This window comes from Pygocentrus nattereri, chromosome 24 (genome assembly GCF_015220715.1).
Source record: "Pygocentrus nattereri isolate fPygNat1 chromosome 24, fPygNat1.pri, whole genome shotgun sequence".
In the NCBI taxonomy this organism is placed as follows: domain Eukaryota; kingdom Metazoa; phylum Chordata; class Actinopteri; order Characiformes; family Serrasalmidae; genus Pygocentrus; species Pygocentrus nattereri.
In genome coordinates this window covers 10,480,012-10,504,629 of record NC_051234.1, presented here as the reverse complement: position 1 = coordinate 10,504,629, position 24,618 = coordinate 10,480,012, and the positions used below count along the sequence as shown (strand labels likewise).

The 24,618-nt window shown below is 38.7% G+C and overlaps 1 protein-coding gene across 1 annotated transcript in view; it reads left to right on the top strand.

The window, feature by feature from the left end:
* The window catches only part of cpne4a (copine IVa), a 149,276-nt gene that overhangs the window by 95,673 nt on the left and 28,985 nt on the right, over positions 1–24,618 (top strand). Inside the window, exons 8-11 of the mRNA XM_037534248.1 lie at positions 3,927–4,025; positions 11,366–11,452; positions 13,269–13,328; positions 18,994–19,127. Of these exons, the coding sequence (XP_037390145.1) occupies positions 3,927–4,025; positions 11,366–11,452; positions 13,269–13,328; positions 18,994–19,127 (380 nt within the window). The remainder of the gene's footprint in view (positions 1–3,926; positions 4,026–11,365; positions 11,453–13,268; positions 13,329–18,993; positions 19,128–24,618) is intronic.

The following is a 24,618-nucleotide window of genomic DNA, read 5'->3' as shown; positions in this document are numbered from 1 at the left end:
TGAGGTAATGTTTGGATGATCAGACCATGGAGCAGTATTTGGATGTGACAGTGGAGCACCGCTTAGATGACTGGAGCTTTATTTGGAAGATCAGACTTCAGAAATCAGTGTTTAAATGTTTGGAGGAGTAGGTATTGGAAGTGTTTAGATGTTTGGAGGAACAGGCAATGAGGCATTGTTTAGATGTTTGGAGGAGCAGGCAATGGGGCAGTGTTTAGATGTTTGGAGCGGCAGGCAATGGGGCAGTATTTAGATGTTTGGAGCAGCAGGCAATGGAACACTGTTTAGATGTTTGGAGAGGCAGGCAATGGAACAGTGTTTAGATGTTTGGAGGAGTAGGCAATGGAACAGTGTTTAGATGTTTGGAGAAATAGAGCATTCTTCAAGTGTTTTGTAGGAAGAGGCGATTGATCCTTCTGTAGACATCTGAAGGAGGAGCCCATGATGTTTAGATGTGCAGACCATGGAGAGATTCTTGGTCTCATGGGCTCAAGAAGCCCATGATAATTCTCTAATGATCTTGTTGATGAGTACGGTAAACTGGATAATCACTGATGATGGCTGCCTAAACAGAGCATAATCTTGTTTAATTGATTTACTAATTATATCATTAATTTGCTCAGTGGATTTTATTTTATTTTTTTTCTCTGTATGCTCTCTCTCTCTCTCTCCTTCTCTCTCTCCCTTACTCTCACTCACACTCAATCTGATATGGAGCCTCTCCTCTACTCTCTGCGTGAATCAGCTGTCTCTGTTGCTCTAACATTAAGAGCAGATGTCTGTTAGTCAGGTCTGGCTGCAGGGCACAAACCCACCAGTGTGATCTCACTTTATCTCCACTGGGTTCCTCAGCACACAGAACTGAAAGTGAAGCCTCCAGCTCAGACGGGATCTGCTGGCTTTTTACTTTCATGATGTTCCTTTATCTATCTAGCTTTTGCTCCTGTGTAGAACTGGTTATGCACCGAGTGGCCAGTTTATTGGAAACACCCACCTTGTATCTACACTCATTAGCTACTTTATCAGAAACCCACACCTACAGATGCACTTTTTAGCTGTACTGTTACTGACTGTAGTCAGTCTGTTCCCTTCAGTTCCCCTCTAGCCCCATTTCTCGTTGTTCAGGGCCGCTGTTGTCCAGATATCATTTGGGTGGTGGTCCATTCTCACCACAGCAATGACACTGACATGATAGTGGGCGTATGCGAATATATCTCTGTAAAATGTAAAGGATATTTCTCAGTAAGATGCTCATTAGTGAAAGCTAATGGGTAGCATGGTCTCCTTAGCATCACTGGTGTATGTTACTCATTAGATATTAGCATCATTAGCATTTTTTGGGAAGCTTTATTCAAGCATCAGTTCACACAAACACAGCTAATGTAGCTAAAAATGAACAGGTTTAATATATTTATGAATGTAAATTATTTATGAGACCAAAATTCTGTAAAATTTAAATATAAATCTAAATAATAATTTTCCCAGCTTTTCTTTTCTTCATCTGTACACTGTTGTCAGAAGTATTTTAAACTCAATTACTCAAACAAACTCATCAAGCACTTTATTAGGAACACTACACTAATACCGTGTTTGGCTTCCTTTGCTCCTAAAACAGCCTCAGTTCGTCAAGGCATGAATTCCACAAGATGTTGTGAACATTTCTTTGAGATTCCTATGTAATTCCTGTAGATTCTTCAGGAGCACTTTCATGCTGGGAGTCTCCCGTTCTTCCACATCCCAAAGGTGTTCTGCTGGATTCAGATCCAGTGACTGGAAAGGCCCCTAAAAAACACAGAACTCAGTCATGTTCATGAAGCCAGTTTTAGACGACCTTTGTGATGTGGTGCATTATAATGCTGGATGTGGCCATTAGAAGATGATAAATTGTGGTCATGAAGGGATGCACGTGGTCTGGTTTGGTTCATGGATTCATGCTATTGGCGCCAAATCAAATTTAATCAAACATTTTTCTGTCTTCAGCTGTCCAGTTTTGATGAGGCTGTGCCCATTGCCACCTCAGCTTTCTGTTTTAGGCTGACGTTTGCTGTTGTAGCCCATCCACCTCAAATCTGGCACCAACAATCAGGCCATGGTCAAAATGACTGAGAGCACGTTTCTGTCCATTCTGATGGTTGATGTTAACAATACCTGGAGCTGCTGCGCGTCGGCATGATTTCATGCATCGCTCCTGTTAAATATTATTTTACTTTATTTGCTTTTATTAACTTAAACTTCTCTTACCGTTTGGTTTAATATTATTTGCATTTTGTATGTCTCTTCTTGGGTGATGTGTGGGGGCTGTGGACAGTGGTCCTTTGTCATGTAACGACTTCTTCACATCTGGTTATCTATACCTCCAAATCTAGTAACAAGGGAGACTGTAAATTCCTGGGTGAAACTCAACTAACCTCTATTTTAATTACAAAGGTAGAGGCAGCCGGTCATCAAGTGGGGGGGCCTTTTGGGGTCGTTGAGACAAAGAGACAAGTAGCGCGTGTGCTTTTACCGGAGGGGATATAAGTTTGATGATTGCGAAAGCTATTTCAGACTCGCTTGGTGGGAAGACGCGTATTCATTAAACTTCTTTTTCCTCGAGTCTCCACTCCTGTTTTTCTTCAAGAAACAAACGCTTGCCAGCAGAAGTCAACCCTCCCACACGATTGGCTGATTAGATAATTGTATAAATGAGTAGCAGTACAAATGTTCCTAATAAAGATCCTGTGTATACATTGCCGTTGTCAATTTTTGACTTAATTTGAAAATGTCTGTTGCCCTTTACATTGTGTGTAATTGTCATGATGAGTGGTCCAAATGAAACAGCCCAAAATTACTTAGGAAAAAAGTCAGGTTCCATTGACTTACATTAAAAGTAAAGTCTCCTGTAAAATGACCATTTTGAAGATATGAGGTTTTCTGCTGGCAACACTGATATTTTGCAACATACAGTATTTTGCACTAAACATTTTGTGCCAGATAACATTTTCTTGTTTTGGTTCGCTTTCCTAGAGTTAAGGAAATTATAATACAATGTAAGCTGAAAGAAAAGAAAAAATAAAAAAAAATATAAAAGAAAATAAATATCAGTAATGAAAGAATATGTCGACACATTACTGTAATGAGAATATACAATGGAAAAACAGTATAAACACTTTTGCTGTATCTTATAGAGCTCCAACAGATCTGCTAAATCATACGAATATTATTTATCTGCATGATGATATGACTAATATTAATGACTCAGTATGATGTGTCATGCTTTGCTTGCTGCGTTAACTCTGTTAGAAGTGATTAAATATTTCCGATACGCAGCCCTTGGGACATTTTTGTACACCAGCAAGAACGCTCCGATAGTTTAAAGTCTGCTAATCAGGAATGAAAGCAGATATCCAGAGGATTCGAGCGGAACACGCTGTGTGAACTGGCCATGAGCGCATCAATATCAGACTGCCATCACCGCTTTGAATATTGTATATAAATATCAAACTTTAATTATTTCCCTACTGTCACCTAATGTTTTATTGATCAGCTGCAGTGATGTGGAACCCCTGTTCATTCACATTAGTCTTCTACTTTCTGTAAACCTCTCTCTGTCTCTCTCTCTCTCGCTCTCTCGCTCTTTAGATTAAATTAAGATTAAGTGACCTTTATTAGTTCCACAATGGGGAAATTTCACCTCTGTAATCTAACCCATCTGTTCAGTGAAACAGCACATACACACTAGTGTAGACACAGACTAGGGGGCAGTGAGTACACTTGCCCATAGCGGTGGGAAGCCCTATCCGCATCACCCGGGAAGATAAAGTGGGAACATAAAATCTCCAGCACAGTTAATCAAAACCCTGAGCAGTTCTGTATTAGCTGTGTTTAAATACTGTCCAGGTGTTTTTGGTTTGACTCTGTCTGCTGTTCTGTGTTTGTGTCCTCAGTGCACTGTGTGGGACTGGGACTCCAATGGAAAGCATGACTTCATAGGCGAGTTTGAAGCTACCTTCAAAGAGATGCGCGGGGCGATTGATGGAAAACAGGTAACAGGCTCACCTGCAGCCAGATACACGTCCACACTGATTTACAGATACCCATTCTGTCAAAAACAGTAGAGTACGACACAGCTTGGTGCACATGGATGGTTCTGTCCCTCATACATACACGACTGAGGAAGAAATGTTAGAACAGAACAACACTATAACTACAGATAAACACTAATGCTGCAGAGCAACACTGTTACAGCAGAAAAACACAGCAATACAACACTGTTACCATAGAGCAACACTGTTACTACTTAACAACACTAGTACTACAGAACACCATTACAGCAAAGACCTGTAATAGCAGAACAACACTGTTACAGCAGAACACTACAGAACAATACTATTATAGCAGAACATTGTAACAGCAGAGCAACACTGTTACAGCAGGACACTGTTACAGCAAAATAACACTTTCAAAAGAACAACACTGTTACTACAGAACAACACAGACCAATACTACAGAACACTATGAACACTATTAGTACAGATCAACACTGTTACAGCAGAACAACAGAAAAATAATACAGCAGTACAACACTGTTACCATAGAACAACACTGTCACTACTTAGCAACACTAGTACTACAGAACATTGTTACAGCAGAACAACACTTTAGAACAACACTATTACAGCAGAACAACACTGTTACATTATTACAAGATGACAACACTGTCACATATTGCTACGCAAATGCAACATATCATTATCACCTAATTCCACTATTACGCTACAACAACAGAATAACACTATTACGACAAGTTTACACCATTCTACACAGTTACAGTATTACAACAGAGTAACATTGTTACAACAGAATACAACACTATTTCAGTTCAGTTCAGTTAAACACTATTACAACAGTCACTCTGTTACAACAGTCTGCTGGAGTGCGCCTAATAACTTTTACTGTTTGATCAATTCTGTTTTTGAGTAGAATTATGCCACTGTAGAATGCTTCGGTGGAAAACAACTAATTGATTTCTTTTTTTCTTTCTTTCCAGCAAAGCATTCCAGCAGTTGTAATAGTGTTCAACTGAACTAAACTTAAATAGTGCTGTATTCTGTTGTAGCAGTGTTACTCTGTTGTAACAGTGTTACTCTGTTGTAACAGTGTTACTCTGTTGTAATAGTGTAACTGTGTAGAAGGGTGTAAACTTGTCATAATAGTGTTATTCTGTTGTTATAGCGTAATAGTGAAATTAGGTGATAACGTAATGTTATATTGCATTTGTGCTGCAATATGTGACAGTGTTATTCTCTTGTAATAATGTAACAGTGTCGTTCTGCTGTAACAGTGTTGTTCTGTACTAATAGTGTTCATAGTGTTCTGTAGTATTTGTCAGTGTTGTTCTGTAGTAACAGTGTTTTTCCATTGTAAGTGTTATTCTGCTGTAACAGTGTTGTTCTCTAATAATAGTGTTCATAGTGTTCTGTAGTAACAGTGTTCTACTGTAATAGTATTCTTCTGTAGTAATAGTGTTGTTTTGTTGTAATTTATTAATTCACAGTTCATCGCTGAACTGCTATCTGGAACTTCTTGATGGTTCCGTTGTTTCACTGCGGCTTGCAAACCAGCTCAGTGCAGTTAACAGGCAGTTTCATTCAACCACGACTTTGAGAAACCGAATGCTGTGAGCGGAACTCGCTGAACAAGCGGTCCTGTGTCAAGCAAAAACACCCTGAGCTGATTGGTTTCCCCTGATCAGCAGCATCTGTGTGGAGTTGGTGGCAGGTTTGGGTTATAAGGCAGGGAAGAAGTGCATTTGGCTCTGAATGAATTAGCGGATGTAAAAGATGAGAGGTTATATAAGAGCTCAGTGTAGCCGCCAGTCAGACGGGTTCTCTTCTCCTGCTCTCCCACTTCATAAACCAGCAGAAATGGTAGAAGCTTTCTACTTATTAATCTCAGCCTTACAAGGTTTTCTTCTTCAGGAGCTCCTCCTCTTTCTTACTCAAGTCTCAGTGGACAGAAGAACATTACCTCACTTACCTCCAAAAAGCCTTAGAGCTCCAGTATATAGTCATGATTTATTGCTCCTATGATTATTATAAAGATTACGTAGAAGAAACTGAGACACATCTTCCCTTACAGTTTATTTCTTAAAGGGGAATTCCACCCATTGTTCAAAAATTCTCCATAATTAAGTGGTTAAGATGTAAACAAAGTCATGCAGAGTGGTTTGGTGTTAAACACTCGGTTCCAAGCTCTTAAAATAGACGTTCTTCAAGAGTTCTTTAATGAAGGGAATGGTTCTATTTAAAACCATTTCATGGTGTAGCAACAAGGGTTTTTCTGTTGTTACAAGCTTGACATCATAACCATTGGAGAACCATTTTTGGTGCTGTATAGAACCACATAGAACACATTCTTCATCATTGTGAAATGGTTCTTCAAACTGATGGAGAATATGTTGTGTATGGTTCCATACAGTTCTGTGTATCTTTAGTACAGGCAGTAGTTCTGTGTAGAATTCATGGTTCTAAATGAAATCCATGCCTCTACCAAAGAACCCTTGAAGAACCATCTTTTTTAAGAGCTTAGAGAAACTTACTGAGTTAGAATTCTTCACAGTGGTGGTGACAGGAACCAGACATCCACCTCTAAAAGCTCCCTCACAGAGAGTTACTACATGAAATGGTTATTAATTCACTGCCTGATGACTGAGACACTGTTTTGTGATACAACCCCAATTCCAATGAAGTTGGGACGTGGTGTAAAACATAAATAAAAACAGAATACGATGATTTGCAAATCCTTTTCAACCTATATTCAATTGAATACACTACAAAGACAAGATATTTAATGTTCAAACGGATAAACTATTTTTGCAAATATTCACTCATTTTGAATTTGATGCCTGTAACACGTTCCAAAGAATTTGGGACAGGGGAAACAAAAGACTGGGAAAGTTGAGGAATGCTCAAAAAACACCTCTTTTGAACATTCCATAGGTGAACAGGTTAATTGGAAACAGGTGAGTGTCATGATTGGGTATAAAGGGAGCATCCCTGAAAGGCTCAGTCGTTCACAAGCACGGATGGGGCGAGGTTCACCACTTTGTGAACAACTGTGTGAGCAAAAAGTGCAAAAGTTTAAGAACAACGTTTCTCAATGTGCAATTGCAAGGAATTTAGGGATTTCATCATCTACAGTCCATAATATCATCAAAAGATTCAGAGAATCTGGAGAAATCTCTGCAAGTAAGCGGCAAGGCAGAAAACCAACATTGAATGCCTGTGACCTTCGATCCCTCAGGCGGCACTGCATTAAAAACTGACATCATTCTGTAATGGATATTACCACATGGGCTCAGGAACACTTCAGAAAACCACTTTCAGTGAACACAGTTCGTCGCTCCATCTACAAGTGCAAGGTAAAACTCTGCCATGCAAAGCGAAGCCACATATCAACAACACCCAGAAACGCCGCCGGCTTCTCTGGGCCCGAGCTCATGTGAGATGGACTGACACAAAGTGAAAAAGTGTCCTGTGGTCTGACGAGTCCACATTTCAAGTTGTTTTTGGAAATTATGGACGTTGTGTCCTCCGGTCCAAAGAGGAAAAGGACTGTCCGGATTGTTATCTGCACAAAGTTCAGAATGGGAAAGAATTCCACCTACAAAGCTTCAACAGTTAGTGTCCTCAGTTCCCAAACGCTTATTGAGTGTTGTTAAAAGGAAAGGTGATGTAACACAGCGGTAAACACACCCCTGTCCCAACTTCTTTGGAACGTATTGCAGGCATCAAATTCAAAATGAGTGAATATTTGCAAAAAAACAATAAAGTTTATGTTTGAACATTAAATATCTTGTCTTTGTAGTGTATTCAATTGAATATAGGTTGAAAAGGATTTGCAAATCATCGTATTCTGTTTTTATTTATGTTTTACACAACGTCCCAACTTCATTGGAATTGGGGTTGTAGTTTTGAGAAGATTTTGGCCTTAAAATTCATTCATGTTGGAGGGATACATGCAGGGTGTCATGAGACAAAATAGTCCCAAAAAATTATTATTTTTATCATCAACATTCTATATAAACTCAGAAGACTCGTGTAGGTTTACTGGTGGTTTTGGATGGTAAATGAAATGTATGTATTTGTGTTGTAGTCATGGTGACCCCTGGTTCCTATCACCACCACTGTAAGGACATCTGAATCATTCCGAGGCATAAATAGAGGTTGGATGACTGCAGCATTTTGAAAGTGCACTTCAGACAGAAAAAAGCAAATAAGTCAAATGCAGGATATGGGCTCTTTAAAGACTGCACTGGTGCATTTGCTCTGATTCTAGAGAAATCAGGCATGGGGAGGAAGTATAGAGAGAGAGCGGGGCAGTGACACTGAAATAATCATAATAATAGGAGCTTTTTAAAGTCGTGTCTAATGAAAGTGATGGAAGGTAAAATGTGTAGAACATTCACTACAGACTAATCAGACACACAGCCATCAGTGAGACACCAGAACCATCTTCACTTCTCTCTCACTCCTCTCTCTCTGTCTCTCCATTTTCTCTTTTCTCTCTCTTCTCTCTCTCCATTTTTTCTCTTTCTCCCTTTCTCACTTTATCTCTCCCTCAACCCTTCTCTCTCTTCTCTTTCTCCTTTCTCTCCCTTACTCTTTTTCATTTTCTTTTCTTTCTGTTCTCCCTCTCGGCCTGTCTCTCTCTTTCTTCCACTTCTCTCTCTTCGTTCGCACTTTGTGTTTTTCTTTCTCTCCTTTCCTTTCTTTCTCTCTCTTCCTCTTTTCTTTTCTTTTCTTTCTCACCCTTCTCACCTTCTCTCTATCCATTTTCACTTTTCTTTCTCTTCTGTCTCTCTCCGTTCTCTTGCCCTTCTCACTTTATTTTCTGTTTTTCTTTTCCTTCTCCTCTCTCTCCCTTCTCACTTTCCATCTCTTTCTCTCTCTCCCCCCTTTCTCCCTTCCTTTCTTTCTCTCTCTTACTTTCTTCCTCCATTTTCTCTTTTCTTTCTCTTCTCTCCCTTTTCTCACCCTTCTTGTTTCTTTTTCCTTTTTTCTCTTTCACCGTCTCTTTCTCTTTGTCTCTCTCTCCCCTCTGTTTCTCTCCTGTCTGTATCTCTCTCCCTCTCTCTCTCTCTCTCTCCATCTCTGTGTGTGTGCAGGGCTGGGTTATCAGCTCTAATTGTATTACAGTGGAGTTCAGCTCTCTCTCAGATGGACCTGCTGTTTTCACAGCTATAATTGGCTCTCATGCATTTTAACACCCAGAGCTGCTGGAGAGCCACAGAACCTCATCCAGTCTGAGGGTCTCTGCTGTTTAAATAATGTGTGAAGGCTCTGTTTGTCCTGTGTGTGGGGTCTGGGGTGTGGCAGTCTGTCAGACACTGTAATACAGTCCTGCAGGTGGGCTTTAAGTCAGACACGAAGATCTACTTAATCAGCCCTCAGAAATCTTGAGTTACAGCTGTTGTGTTGTATTTCAGAACAAAATCTTGTGTCTCCACTTTTGTCACTTCTCAGTTTTTTACATAATTTGAAAATGCCTGTTGTCCTTTACATTGTATGTAAATTTCATGATGAATGGACCAAAAGGAATGACCCAAAATTAGTTGGAATTAGCTGGTTCCGTGGACTTGCAAGGATGTTTTTTCTTTCCATGTTTACCAATTTGGAGATAAGAGCTTTTGTTGTGACTAAATTTGTGGCTCTTTGAAGCAGCAAAAAGGGATCTGCTGTTATGTGCAAGCTTGACATCATAACAATAGCAGAACCCTTTTTTTAAAGCATATATTAACCACTCCATAATGATTAATAAAGTTTATTCATCACAAATTAGCAAAACAATTAACTTCTGGAAGGGATACCTTGAAGTTCTTGGCATCAATTGCAGAGAGTTCACTTACTTAACAAGAAACAACGAAAGTGCCAACAGGAAAAATAACAAAAGCCCCAACACTGCACAACTGTAGTACAACTGAAGGCAAAATCACATGTAAGGTTAGAAACAAAAGGTTTTATTTGTTTATCGCATTAAGATTGACTTAAGAGACTTTTTCATAATTCTGTAGAATTCAGTGTGTGAGATGTAAACTGATTGATTCATGGTTTAGATGTCTTTACAGTGGTGGTGATGGGAACCAGGGGTCGCCATGACTTCAACACAAATATAGACATTATATAGACATAAACATTTTATTTACTATCCAAAACCACCAGTGAACCTACACGAGTCTTCTGAGTTTATGGAAAATCTGAAATAATAAGCTGCTCGCATTTTATTTTGATGGTCCCTTATAGATTATCTGCAAATAATTAATCATTAACAAATCTTTAATAGACATAGAGCTTACATATATAGACATTTAATAGACATAGAGTTTACAGATAATTAAAGACACATTGAACTTCTACAAACCATCTACAATGAACCATCAAAATAAAGTGTTACCAGTGACTTTTCTTTGGGGACTATTTTGCCTCACAGTGCCCTGCATATTATGTATCCATCCAACATGAATGGACTTTGAGGCCAAAATCATCTGAAACTATCAAACAGTATCTCAGACATCAGGCAGTGAATTCATAACCATTTCATGTAAAAACTTGAAGGTAGGGAACGTTTAGAGGTGGACGTCTGGTTCATATCACCACCAGTGAACAATTCTGGCTCGGTAAATTTCTCTAGAACAGATCTTTTCAAACCATTCTGAACGATTCTGTTTACATCTTAACCAGTTAATTACGCAGACAATTTGGATTTCTCCTTTCAGGTCAGCATGTGCTTGAGTCTCCATCTCTGATTGGTACCCCCCGCTTCCCTCCCGGTCCATGAAAAGCTTTGTGGGCTGTGTGCTGGTCTGCACTGATAAAATGTTTCTAAAGAACATCCACCAAAAGCTTCTTAGGGAACCAAAAGTGTTTTTCTGTGGCGTTGGGAAAAGTGGCACCTTTATTTTTAAGCGTGACACTAAAACTTTGTCACTTTGGTTTGAACTTCGATGATTTTGAGGTAGAAAATGACTCATTATCTGCAGAGCTGTCAGTAAAGCGCTTGCTCACTGATGGACTAACTGCAGCTTTAATTGTGCAGTAACAGAAGGGCTGGCAGCGGTATCTCAATTTGGCAGACATCGGCGCCGCGATTCGCTAATTGTTTTAAAACGCGCCACGCGGCCCCCTCATCACGGCGGATTGTCAGGGTCTGCATTGTGTTTTTCTCAGCCCATTGTGTATAAATGCAACGTGTGTCGTGGCCTCTTGAGGGGGAAAACACTGCATGTCGTCATGATGGTTCTAACCGAGCAGGATCGGTCAGGAAAGAAGACGACTGCTCTCTCTGACTGGTCTTCTGTTTTGCTCTCTCTCTTTATCTCTGACAGGTCCAGTGGGAATGCATAAACCCCAAGTATAAAGTCAAGAAGAAGAACTATAGAAACTCTGGGATTGTAATTCTGAATCAGTGTAAGGTAATACTCTCCCCTCTCTCTCCTTCAGCACCAGGCTTTAGGGCTTTAATATGGAAAGATAACCTAGCAGAAAGCCTGCGGCTCTTTCCTCTGTCCAGGAGTAATGGGTCTCCTCTCAATCAGAGCATTGCAATGCTGTCTTTTACGCAAAACCCTCAGAGTGAAATTCTCTTTTTCCAGCGTTCATTTGTGTCCAGATGGTGATACATGAACGCCTAAGGTGTTAATTCAACACTGGGGATTCTGCTGTGCTCCCGCAATCAGATTGGTTTTCATGTGAAAGGTCTGTTCTCCCAGCACATTGGAGAAAGGTTACACTGCAATATAGCTGGTTAACCCTGTCAAACCTAATGTATGGAGGGTGATCCATTCATGCTGTTTGTTTTTGTCTCCTTCAAAGTCTCAGGGAGCACAGTATAAATATTAAAAATGTATGATACTAAAATTGAGTGCTCTAGTGAACATCAAGCAAAGTGTCCACACTGGTCAGTAAAATGGACCAGCATGTGTGATCGGAGCTTTTAGTGTGCCACTGTTTTTTTTTTATCGCTGTATAAAAGAAGCTTCACGCTGATTTGAAAAATATCTATTTATTTGTTTCATTTTATTTATTTTTTATTTATTATTGATTAAAATCACAATAAAAGGTCACAGATCTGTGAAGTTTATTCCAATTCATGCATTTACCTGTTTAAAAAGGTATGTATGTATATACATTTTTTTACTTTCACTGCACTACATTTCAAAGTCAAATATCTGACTTTTTCCTCCACTACATTTTGAGAAATCTGTCTTTCCTTTTGGTTTCTGTGTGTATAAAAACTTTAACATGTCAAAATGAAACCATTTCATTTTATAGTAAATTAGTTTGGGCTGGTTTATGTTTATGAACAGAGATCTACAGATCAACATAGTAAAGGAAACTCAGTTGTGATCCTGAGTTTAAAGCCAGTTTTTATTAAACTTGTAACTAAGTTACAAATAAATCTTAAATTGAAACTCTGTAAAAAGTGATTTCAGAGCCACTCGGTTCTCCCTGATGGAAACTGTTTACCTTCAGTGTTTTGTGCTTATGATCATTTTAATAGACGTCAGCGTCACTAATTAATGACGTTCTATTAAAAGACTGGTTTACCAAGAGAGACGCTGGAGGACTTTCACCTGAAATGAGTTCATGAAGTGAGTCTTGTTATAAAAATGATGACAGAACATTAAAGTCATAATTAATCTTTTAGTACTTTTACTTTCGATACTTAAGTTCATTTGAAGGCAAATACTTTAGTACTTTTACTCAAGTGGAGGTCTAAAGGGAGGAACTTCTACTTTTACTGGAGTAATATTTTACCTTGGGGATCTCTACTTTAACTCAAGTACATGGTTTGTGTACTTCGTCTACCACTGCATATTACACAAGTTGCAACTTTAAAATAAGCATATTAAACATTTAATAATAATCAACTAAGCATTAAGAAAAAATCTATGCCGTACAAAGTAGCAAGATAGTAAATAGCAATGTAATCATTTGAAACAGGATGTAAACTCAGTCTTAATGAATATTTATTGATTTTATGCAGCCAAGCAAATATTTGAAGTTATATAAATTATAGAGTTGTTTATGTTTGATCATTTAAATGGTGGTATTTAATAAAGCATAGGCACATTTTATAAAGTCATTATCAGTTAAAAAAATTTGGTAAAACTTACTGTTTATTAGTGCCTGTTAATGTAAGGTATTTTCAAATCTACAGATGAAAAAATTTTTTCTAGCGTTATGTGGATCCTCAGTTTATGCCATGATCTGTTCTTTTATTCCCAGATTATAAAGATGCACTCATTCCTCGACTACATCATGGGTGGCTGCCAGATCCAGTTCACTGTGAGTAAACAGAAAAAACACTCTTTCACAGCAGTTGAGCACTGTTTACCTGCTGTTTAGCACCAGATCTTAAGGCTGAGTATAATTACACAGTAAAAGCTAATGATGATGTTTGTATTTTTGTGCCCTCTGCAATTAAACGCTATCAGCGTGTTCAGCAGTAGCTGTTAGCGTGAGCGCCGCAAATGATAAAAACACACAGATCATTCTGTGCGTTACAGACGTGACACTAATAGCAGCGCTGGAGGGAAATGTCAGTACGGACGGCTGTTGTGTGATGATTGTTAAGTGTTATTTGGATTTTTTTGTTTGTTTTTTGTGTCTCGTCTGATTAAATCACCTGAGGAATATTAAAGAGCCATTATTTTAACATGGTAGGTTTTACACTTACATTTTTGTATAATTATCTCTTATCATCCATGCCTGCAAGACTTCTCTGCTAAAATGAACCCTGTTTATGCAAAATCTCTTATGCAGTTCCACTTCTTTAATTAGGCTGTGTTTATCCATTAAGATTTCATTTTAATTCAGTTATTGTACCTGCACCACCAAACATGGATAATTTACCAATAAACACAAAACATTAAAGCAATAAGCCACAGTAGGTTGTCACATCGTGCCTAAGAACATCCTTACCTGTGATAAAATCGCTGTAACGCACGGCCTTAAGTGGGTTATTGCTTTTATAAAGCAGCAGCCAGCATAAAATATGATAAAATACAGAATTTGTCAGAAAATTATTTAGGTTATTGTTAATAATAATTGGCATAAACAAGTATTCCACCAAGAAATGAAGTTCCTTTAGAGTATGGTATCAATGCGAAGCAACCATGGACTGCTAAGTAAAGAGAATGTTTGGTCATTCATTGCTGTATGTGCGGTCATTTCATGAACTTTTTAAACTTTTTGTCATGTAACAGTGAACATATGATAACAGCACTGTTTATTGCAACAACGTTCACTTTAGAAGTACTTTTTAGTCACCAAATTACCACAGCGAGTCTTATTTAGCACCAATCCAGCGGCGCCCTCTTCTCACACTGGGCCTGAATCTCAAACGACTCCCTGCTCCCTACATAGTGCACTACATAGGAGTTTAAATACTGGATCCTGCAGCCCAACAGAGTAAAATATAGCTTAGAAATAGTCATTTGGGACTCTAGAACTTCTAAACTTTCATAGCTACAACACTATTTAGGGAGTACGGAGCCATTTGGGATTCAGCTTGGGTTTGACGCGACGTCTGACTGAAACATGAACGTTTGGAGCATGTTAAAGCACTTGAAGATATTCAAGTGACATTTTTAGACTTTTATTCTGCCATACAGTAAATCATTCTGTCAGTACTTTAATTCAAGCATATAATATTAATTGGCACTGTTTAGCATATTTGCTATCTTTTAGCCTGTTAGCCAGCTGACCAGCATGGTTCTAGATAAGAACATAAGCTGCTACTCTGTTTAAACAAAAAAACAGGTTCTTACTTCATCAGTACACTGTGTGCAGAATTATTAGGCAAATGAATATTTTGATCACATGATCCTTTTTATACATGTTGTCCTACTCCAAGCTGTATAGGCTTGAAAGCCAACTACCAATTAAGTAAATCAGGTGATGTGCATCTCTGTAATGAGAAGGGGTGTGGTCTAATGACATCAACACCCTATATAAGCTGTGCTTAATTATTAGGCAACTTCATTTCCTTTGGCAAAATGGGTCAGAAGAGAGATTTGATGGACTCTGAAAAGTCAAAAATTGTGAGATGTCTTGCAGAGGGATGCTGCAACTGATTTTTCTAAGGTTTTATGGACTGATGAAATGAGAGTGACTCTTGATGGGCCAGATGGATGGGCCTGAGGCTGGATCAGTAAAGGGCAGAGAGCTCCACTCCGACTCAGACGCCAGCAAGGTGGAGGTGGGGTACTGGTATGGGCTGGTATCATCAAAGATGAATTGTGGGACCTTTTCAGGTTGAGGATGGAGTGAAGCTCAACTCCCAGACCTACTGCCAGTTTCTGGAAGACACCTTCTTCAAGCAGTGGTACAGGAAGAAGTCAGTATCATTCAAGAAAAACATGATTTTCCTGCAGGACAATGCTCCATCACATGCATCCAAATACTCCACAACGTGGCTGGCCAATAAAGGTCTAAAAGAAGAACAAATAATGGCATGGCCCCCTTGTTCACCTGATCTGAACCAACATAGAGAACCTGTGGTCCCTCATAAAATGTGAGATCTACAGGGAGGGAAAACAGTACAACTCTCTGAACAGTGTCTGGGAGGCTGTGGTGGCTGCTGCACGCAATGTTGATCGTAAACAGATCAAGCACCTGACAGAATCTATGGATGGAAGGCTTTTGAGTGTCATCGTAAAGAAAGGTGGCTATATTGGTCACTGATTTGTTTTTGGTTTTGTTTTTGAATGTCAGAAATGTTTATTTCTAAATTTTGTGTTATATTGGTTTACCTGGTGAAAATAAACAAGTGAGATGGGTATATATTTGGTTTTGATTAGTTTTATTAGTTGCCTAATAATTCTGCACAGTAATAGTTATCTGCACAAACAGATATCCTCCTAAGATAGCCAAATCTAAAAAAAAACCACTCCAACTTCCAATAATATTAAGCTTAGATATTTGTGAGTCTTTTGGGTTGATTGAGAAAATAGTTGTTCAATAATAAACAGAATCCTCTCAAATACAACTTGCCTAATAATTCTGCACACACTGTAGACTCAGTGGTCCATGCGAGCAGCAGGAGAGATTATTACATTAACAGCACAAAAAGCTCTAGCTTGATGTCTCAAATGACCTCAAAATCAACATTATCCTGACGAAGATATGATGGCACACTTCACATGTGCAGAATATGAGAATTTTGCAAAAAACATTTACAAGAATTGTAAACATTTAAAGTGTTTACAAGTAGTTACACAGTTTCACTCATGAAGGTTTTCACATGGTCATATATTTTTTCATGTGATCTTTTCATGTGATTTTTTTTTTTTCGTTTAGTTCGTAAAAACCACGTTTCTTCACTTATGAAATTCATAAACTTCATACAGACCTTTCTGTAAGTGTCCCTCAACAAGTTCTGACAGTTTTCTTTGAACAATTTTTCAATCATCATATCCATCTGTTCTGCGAAAGGGTCCAGAGCACAACCCACACTACAGAATGTTGTGTGCAGTTACACATTTCCACCAGAGAGGTCTCCAAATCTCCAAAACTCACACAGTGTAGCTTTAACCAAACAGTATCACAGTGCCAGAGCCGATTTATGAGGAGTCTGGCCACTTCCTATTTCCCCTGTTATATTAAAAAACAGGACTGCAGAACAGCAGAGGGCACCTGCGAGTGAGTGCTTAATGAATGGGAAAAAATGAAGCTAATTGGCTAAATACAAAAAGGTTAAATAGTTTCTAATCACCCACCTAAAACATTTTTACAACCCCAATTCCAATTAAGTTGGGACGTTGTGTAAAACATAAATAAAAATAGAATACGATGATTTGCAAATCATTTTCAACCTATATTCAATTGAATACAAAGACAAGATATTTAATGTTCAAACAGATAAACTTTATTGTTTTTTGCAAATAGTCACTCCTTTTGAATGTGATGCCTGTAACACATTCCAAAGAAGTTGGGACAGGGGTGTGTTTACCACTGTGTTACATCACCTTTCCTTTTAACAACACTCAATAAGCGTTTGGGAACTGAGGCACTAATTGTTGAAGCTTTGTAGGTGGAATTCTTTCCCATTCTTACTTGATGTACAACTTCAGTTGCTCAGCAGTCCGGGGTCTCCACTGTCATATTTTGCGCTTCATAATGCGCCACACATTTTCAATGGGAGACAGGTCTAGACTGCAGGCAGGCCAGTCTAGTACCCGCACTCTTTTACTACGAAGCCACGCTGTTGTAACACATGCAGAATGTGGCTTGGCATTGTCTTGCTGAAATAAGCAGGGACATCCCTGAAAAAGACGTTGCTTGGATGGCAGCAGATGTTGCTCCAAAACCTGTATGTACCTTTCAGCATTAATGGTGCCTTCACAGATGTGCAAGTTACCCATGCTGTGAGCACTAACACTCCCCCACAACATCAGAGATGCTGGCTTTTGAACTTTGCGCTGATAACAATCCGGACAGTCCTTTTCCTCTTTGGCCCGGAGGACACAACGTCCATGATTTCCAAAAACAACTTGAAATGTGGACTCATCAGACCACAGGACACTTTTCCACTTTGCATCAGTCCATCTCAGATGAGCTCGGGCCCAGAGAAGCCGGCGGCGTTTCTGGGTCTTGATATATGACTTTCGCTTTGCATGGGAGAGTTTTAACTTGCACTTGTAGATGGAGCGACGAACTGTGTTCACTGAAAGTGGTTTTCTGAAGTGTTACTGAGCCCATGTGGGAATATCCATTACAGAATGATGTCGGTTTTTAATGCAGTGCTGCCTGAGGGATCGAAGGTCACGGGCATTCAATGTTGGTTTTCTGCCTTGCTGCTTACTTGCAGAGATTTCTCCAGATTCTCTGAATCTTTTGGGGATTTTATGGACTGTAGATGATGAAATCCCTAAATTCCTTGCAATTGTACATTGAGAAACGTTGTTCTTAACCTGCTGGACTATTTGCTCACGCAGTTGTTCACAAAGTGGTGAACCTCGCCCCATCCGTGCTTGTGAATGACTGAGCCTTTCAGGCATGCTCCCTTTATACCCAATCATGACACTCACCTGTTTCCAATTAACCTGTTCACCTATGGAATGTTCCAAACAGGTGTTTCTTGAGCATTCCTCAACCTTCCCAGTCTTTTGTTGCCCCTGTCCCAACTTCTTTGGAACGTGTTGCAGGCATCAAATTCAAAATGAGTGAATATTTGCAAAAATAGTTTATCCGTTTGAACATTAAATATGTTGTCCTTGTAGTGTATTCAATTGAATATAGGTTGAAAAGGATTTGCAAATCATTGTATTCTGTTTTTATTTATGTTTTACACAACGTCCCATCTTCATTGGAATTGGGGTTGTAGAAAGTAGAAGGATGTGTTTCACTAAAAAGCAAAGAAAACTCACCTGTATGTTTCATTTATTCTACAACAAATGGGTTTTGGGCAGCAGGATGCTAACATTACTGTTACTGAGTGCTGATTGGTTGGAGAGCAGAGCAGCTTATTTGCTGTCTGCACTCACTGAAATCATGAATGTACATGAGATGGCATTTTAAACTCTTATAGCTCGAGTTTAAAAGCTATAAGTATAACAGTGGTGTTAAAGTGTTTCATGCTGTTCTGTGTTCATGTATTATTTTACATTAAAAATGTTTAAGCACTTATGAACTATGATTTTGCTCAAAGGCTCCATCTTAACCCATTCATTTTGGAAAGATTTTACAGTGATAATTCTCCTCTCTGCAAGTTCTCTGACAGGGCTGTATTTGATCTACAGAACCACTCAAAACTTGCTCTCAGTGAAGGAGGAATCTGATCTTACATCAGCACTACCAGTTTCAGATGTCTGATGAAAGCCCTTAAAGTTAAATGCTGCTCTCATCAACAGTGTAAAGTCTCTGACAGAGCAAATAACAAGAGTGAAACATCTGAGGCTGAGAGAGTGATGAGCTGGAAGGCTGATGTCTTCGCTGTGTGTGTTTGCAGGTAGCGATTGATTTCACTGCGTCTAATGGCGACCCGCGCAACAGCTGCTCTCTGCACTACATCCACCCGTACCAGCCCAACGAGTACCTGAAAGCCTTAGTCGCTGTCGGGGAGATCTGCCAGGATTACGACAGGTGCGCCATCAGCACAGCACAGACTGGCTGATACAAAATGATGTTAATTTGGTAACACTTGAAAAAAAAAACAGTTCAACCAGGCTGAGCTGAACCTGATATTTCTAGTTCTATTCCACAAAAGCTGAGCCTTATGGTATCAGCAGCTATCCTGGACTGCGCACAGGGCTCAACAGGGTGGGGAACTGTTACTGTTGCATAGCAACAACTTATTTGTTGTGAAGCTACTCTTTGGTGGAAGGTATTGTCAGTGTTAAAGCATATTTAGGATGAAATTCGGGGCTTTGACTTATTTTATTTCTTAATTTCATCACAGCTGTGATGTCACTCACAATAACACATGACCTCATGTTCTTCTGCTTAATTATAAACATGTTTATTAACTAAAAAGCAATTCATTAAAACTAAAACTTTGTTGTGTATTACAGCGTTATGTGAGCCTAATGAAGAAGTAAACTTTTTCACCAGTGCAAGTTTTGATTTAAGAGCCAGTCGCCTCACATGCTCCATCTGCTGTGACATAAAATTAGAGCCTAATATGAGCCTAATTGATCCATTTAAAATGCAATCAAGTTAAACTGAAAAAGATTTTTCTAGTTTATCACAGCTTTGGATAAGCCTAATGAGGACAGATCATCATTAAAAAAGGGTGACAAACCAGAGTTTTGTTTGAGTTTTCATTTTTAAAATGTACCCAAGTGAGTCATTTGCGTCACGTCTCCGCTGCTCAGTGTGGTTCAGACTTTGTTTATAATTCCAAGTGCATTAATGAATTAAAAATAAATGAATTAAAAGCATCTTTTTCTGGACTATTACAGTTGTTAAATGATCGTAATGAAGATTTATTAGTAATTAATTTAGAATTTTGAACATTGCATGTTGTCTGTGCGCTCTGCCTGCTGTTTGAGGTCAGTGATGGCCTGTTCTCTCTATTTTTCCCATTTTCTTTTTAGAGCCGTAATGTTCTTGTTCTCAGCAGCACTGTTTTTTCCTCTGGAACAGAATAAATTCTGAACAAATTGTGCGCTTTCCTTTAAAACATTATGTCAGGCAGTTATAGCTAACCTAGGTTACATATTTATTATTCTGTTAATAATCCAAATACTTTGTAAAATATACCATATAATAGTATGGCATAGTATTGTATATGGCACAGAATAATGTAGCATAGCATAATACAGCATCGTGTAGTATATCACAGTTTAGCATACAGCAGTGTAATTTGGCATAGAATGGCATAATATAGGAGGTTATGGTAATGTGTAAAATAGAATAGTATAGTATAGCTTATATGTAGGCATAGTCTAATGTAGCATAGTGTAGTATATAATAGAATATTATGGCATAGAACAGTGTAGCATAGAATAGTATAATATGGTGTAGTATGGCACAGCATAGTATAGCATAGCCTGGAATATCCTTATGAGGCAATAGCATTGTGTAGCATAGCATAGTATTACACAGTATACCATAATATAACATAGCATAGTATATTATAATATAGCATCACACAATACACCATAGACTAGAGTAGTATCATATAGAACAGTGCACCATAGTATAGTATAGCATAGAATAGCACGACAAAATATATCATAGTGTAGAATGGTATAGTATGTTATAGCATAGTATAGTATATGGTACAAAATAGTGTAGCATATAACAGAATTAATATATTACAGAATAGTATAGCATAGAACAGTGCAGCATAGCATAATATAGCATAGTGTAGCATAATCACAGTTTAGCATTCAGTATAGAATAGCATAGTTTAGAATGGTATAGTATAGTGTAGTATAACATAGTATAGTATAGCATAGCCAAGTATTATATAGCATAGTTTAGTGTGGCATAGCATAGTATATTATAGAATAGTGTAGCATATTATGGAATATCCTTTTGTGGCACTGTATACTATAGCATAGCATAGTATGTGTTAGCAGAGTATAGTATGTTACAGCATTACATATTATTGCATAATATAAAATAGTATGGGATAGTAGCATAGAATAGTACAGCACACAGTATAGTATATTATAGTATATCAACGCATAATGTGTAGAATAGTATAATATCTCATAAAACAGTGCACCATTGTATAGTATAGCCTAGAATGGTATAGTATGACAAATTATATCATAGTGTAGCGTATGCATAATGTACCATTGTGTAACATACCATAGCATAGCATATTATAATGTACCATAGTGTAGCATATTATAGCGCAGCATAGCTTAATGTACCATAGTGTAGCATATTATAGCGCAGCATAGTATAATGTACCATAGTGTATTCAGTTCAATTAAATTCAAGTTTATTTGTATAGCACTTTTTACAACAATGTTGTCACAAAGCAGCTTTACAGAAGTTTGAAAACAAATTTTTGTTATAACAAATACCCCCCAGTGAGCAAGGCAGAGGCGACGGTGGCAAGGAAAAACTCCCTCAGTCTGGAGGAAGAAACCTTTGGAGGAAACAAGACTCACAAGGGGAGACCCATCCTCCTCTGGTCAAACAGTGTTTACAATGTAATAAGCTAAATATCAATTAGAAGCTAAGAGGATCTTTGAAGACTGGATGGTAAAGCTTTAGAAACTGCTCTGGTAGAGGCCGTTTCTGACTGAGGCTTTAGGAAAAGTGGAAGTGCAAGCAAGCAAGCAAAATTTATTTATATAGCGCTTTTTACAACAGGTGTTGTCACAAAGCAGCTTTACAGAACAATCAGTATTACAGAGAGAAGAGAAAAGAAGAAAGAAAATCCGGGTCCGAGCCCCCATGAGCAAGCCAGCGGCGACGGTGGCAAGGAAAAACTCCCTAAAAGAGGAAGAAACCTTGAGAGGAACCAAGACTCAGAAGGGGAACCCATCCTTCTATGGTCACACCGGACAGCAAACATTATTAGTATGAAGTATTATAGTAAAGTGGGAAAAGAAAGAGAGAGATCTGAGGGTGAGGACTGCACAGTGCTGTACAGCAAGAAGCTCAGTGGTGGTCAAACCGGTCCAGAAGCTGGTGAGCAGCGGCACCAATCAAGGCAGTAGAGGCAACAGCATCAGGCGCACAGGATGGGCAGCTGATCAGCTCGGCAGAGAAAGGAGAAGAAAAAAAAAACAGAGTTAGTACTGTAAAGAGTGGCTGACCACAGATTACAGTAAAACAGAGCAGTGTAGACTCCAGCAGGTCTAGACCTGACAGGGAAGACTAGTCACCAAATGCTTGACTGTACAAATACGTTTTTAGCCTAGACTTAAAGATTGAGGCTGTGTCTGATTCCCGAACATTGGCAGGAAGATTATTCCAGAGCTGGGGGGCTTTGTATGAGAAAGCTCTCCCCCCTGATGTAGCTTTATTTATTCTAGGTACCAGTAGTAAGCCAGCACCTTGTGATCTAAGTAGGCGAGATGGTTCATAGTAGGAGAGGAGCTCACTCAGGTACTGAGGGGCGAGCCCGTTTAGAGCTTTATAAGTCAGTAATAGAATTTTATAATCAATGCGAAATTTAACTGGTAACCAGTGCAGGGCTGATAAAACTGGACTAATATGGTCAGACTTCCTAGTTCTTGTGAGGACTCTGGCTGCAGCGTTCTGGACTAGCTGAAGCTTGTTAAGGCTTTTGCTGTGACATCCAGACAGCAGGGCATTACAATAATCTAGCCTTGAAGTGATAAATGCATGAACTAGCTTTTCTGCATCCTGTAGAGATAATTAATTTCTTAATTTAGCGATATTGCGGAGATGCAGGAAGGCTGTTCTAGTGATATTAGATATATGTGTGTCGAAGGAGAGATCAGCGTCTATCATGACACCAAGATTTTTAACAGATAGGCTTGATGAAACTGAGAGATTGTTAAGTTTTAGTGTTGAGTTAGACAGTCTGTGTCTGGCTAATTTTGGACCAAGAAGCAGGACCTCTGTTTTATCTGAGTTAAGTAACAGAAAATTATTTGACATCCAATCTTTTATGTCTTTTATACAGTCCTCAATCTTGCCAAGTTTAATTTTATCATCCGGTTTACTTGATATATATAACTGGGTGTCATCTGCATAACAGTGGAAAGTGAGCTGAACTACATTCACTCAGTCCCATGTGTTTAAGTGCCTTTTTCTTACTACCACTTCTCAAAGATCCTAAATAGAGAATATTACATAGATGATAGAGGCAAGAAGTGACGATGCAGTTCTGTAGGAACCTCGGCATTTGAGTTTTTAGGTCTGATACATTTTACTCAAACCGTTGTTTTGTTGCTGTTGTTGTGGTATGCTGTTTAATGCACAATTACTCTTTGTTGATTTTAACATTTTTTTAAAAATTATACATTGAATATTGAATGTGCCGTAAGTTTTGCACCGACCTCATCTTTTATATTTTCCTAAATGTTAAATTCAGTAAATAAACAGTAATTGTGTATTGAAACATGCAGAAGTGTGTCTCTGTAGAGGATGTGGAACAACTTGGAATTCAACCAGGGCCCCCAAACTTTTGTGTACATCTGTAATTTTTATGTTATTAAACTTTTTTGCCAGTTGAGTCGTAGTTTCACTGCTGTAACAATGTGTTTACAGCTGTGAGGTCAGGGCTGCTCGACTCTGCTCCTCCATTTATTGATCCATGGTGAAGATCTTTCAGGTCATCTGAAGGTCGCTGTGAGCTCATGGACAATGTGAGATTAGATTGTGTAGAGTCGATGAAGATCACACGCTGCGGCAGAGTGAGAGCTGGATGCTGACCCTTCCACGAGTGATTTTATCAGCATGGCCTCGATGCTCTCAGCTGATGTATCTCTGATTACCTCTAGCTTCTTGGAAATCTCTGAGATCAGATGTTCAGCATCTTCAGTTTACTGACCCTTAAAAGTCTTAGAGGAGTTAGTACTGCCAGTTCTGCTGTACATTCAGTAGTAGGTGTCAACATTTTGCAAAAACAATTTGAAAACTGACAAAAATTTCATTTCAACAATAAAGACGTGAACTTTCCAAAACATACTTCCTGTAGGAATTTAACACAAAAGAAAAAAAAGGTCTTAGAGTGGAGTTACTCTTTAAAACTAAAAACCCATTAGGACTACAGATTTTATATTTTGCATAAATTAAAGACATTTTTATTGTTTTTTTCCCAGAATCTTCTTTTTCTGTCAGATATAAATGACAAAAATGTGGCAAAAACACTGCATACAACAATAATTTTCCATCATATTCAAATCATACATATCTCCTCATGAATGTGGTGTGGACTGAACAATTAGAAATATTTAGAAAAATTAGAATCCACACTTTCCAGTTTCTCCAGTTGAGTCAGAAATAATTACACCGTACAGATTTTGTTGTGTAAGTGTTGGGATGAGATCTTGAAGAATCAGCAGAAGGTCCTCACAGAGCTGAGATCATCTTGAGTTGTCTGAGGAACACTGGAGTGACACTGACCGTCTTCTGATGACCTTTTCCGGCTGCAGGTCTTTGGTTCATATCTTAAAGCAGCCTCGGAGCAGAGTCA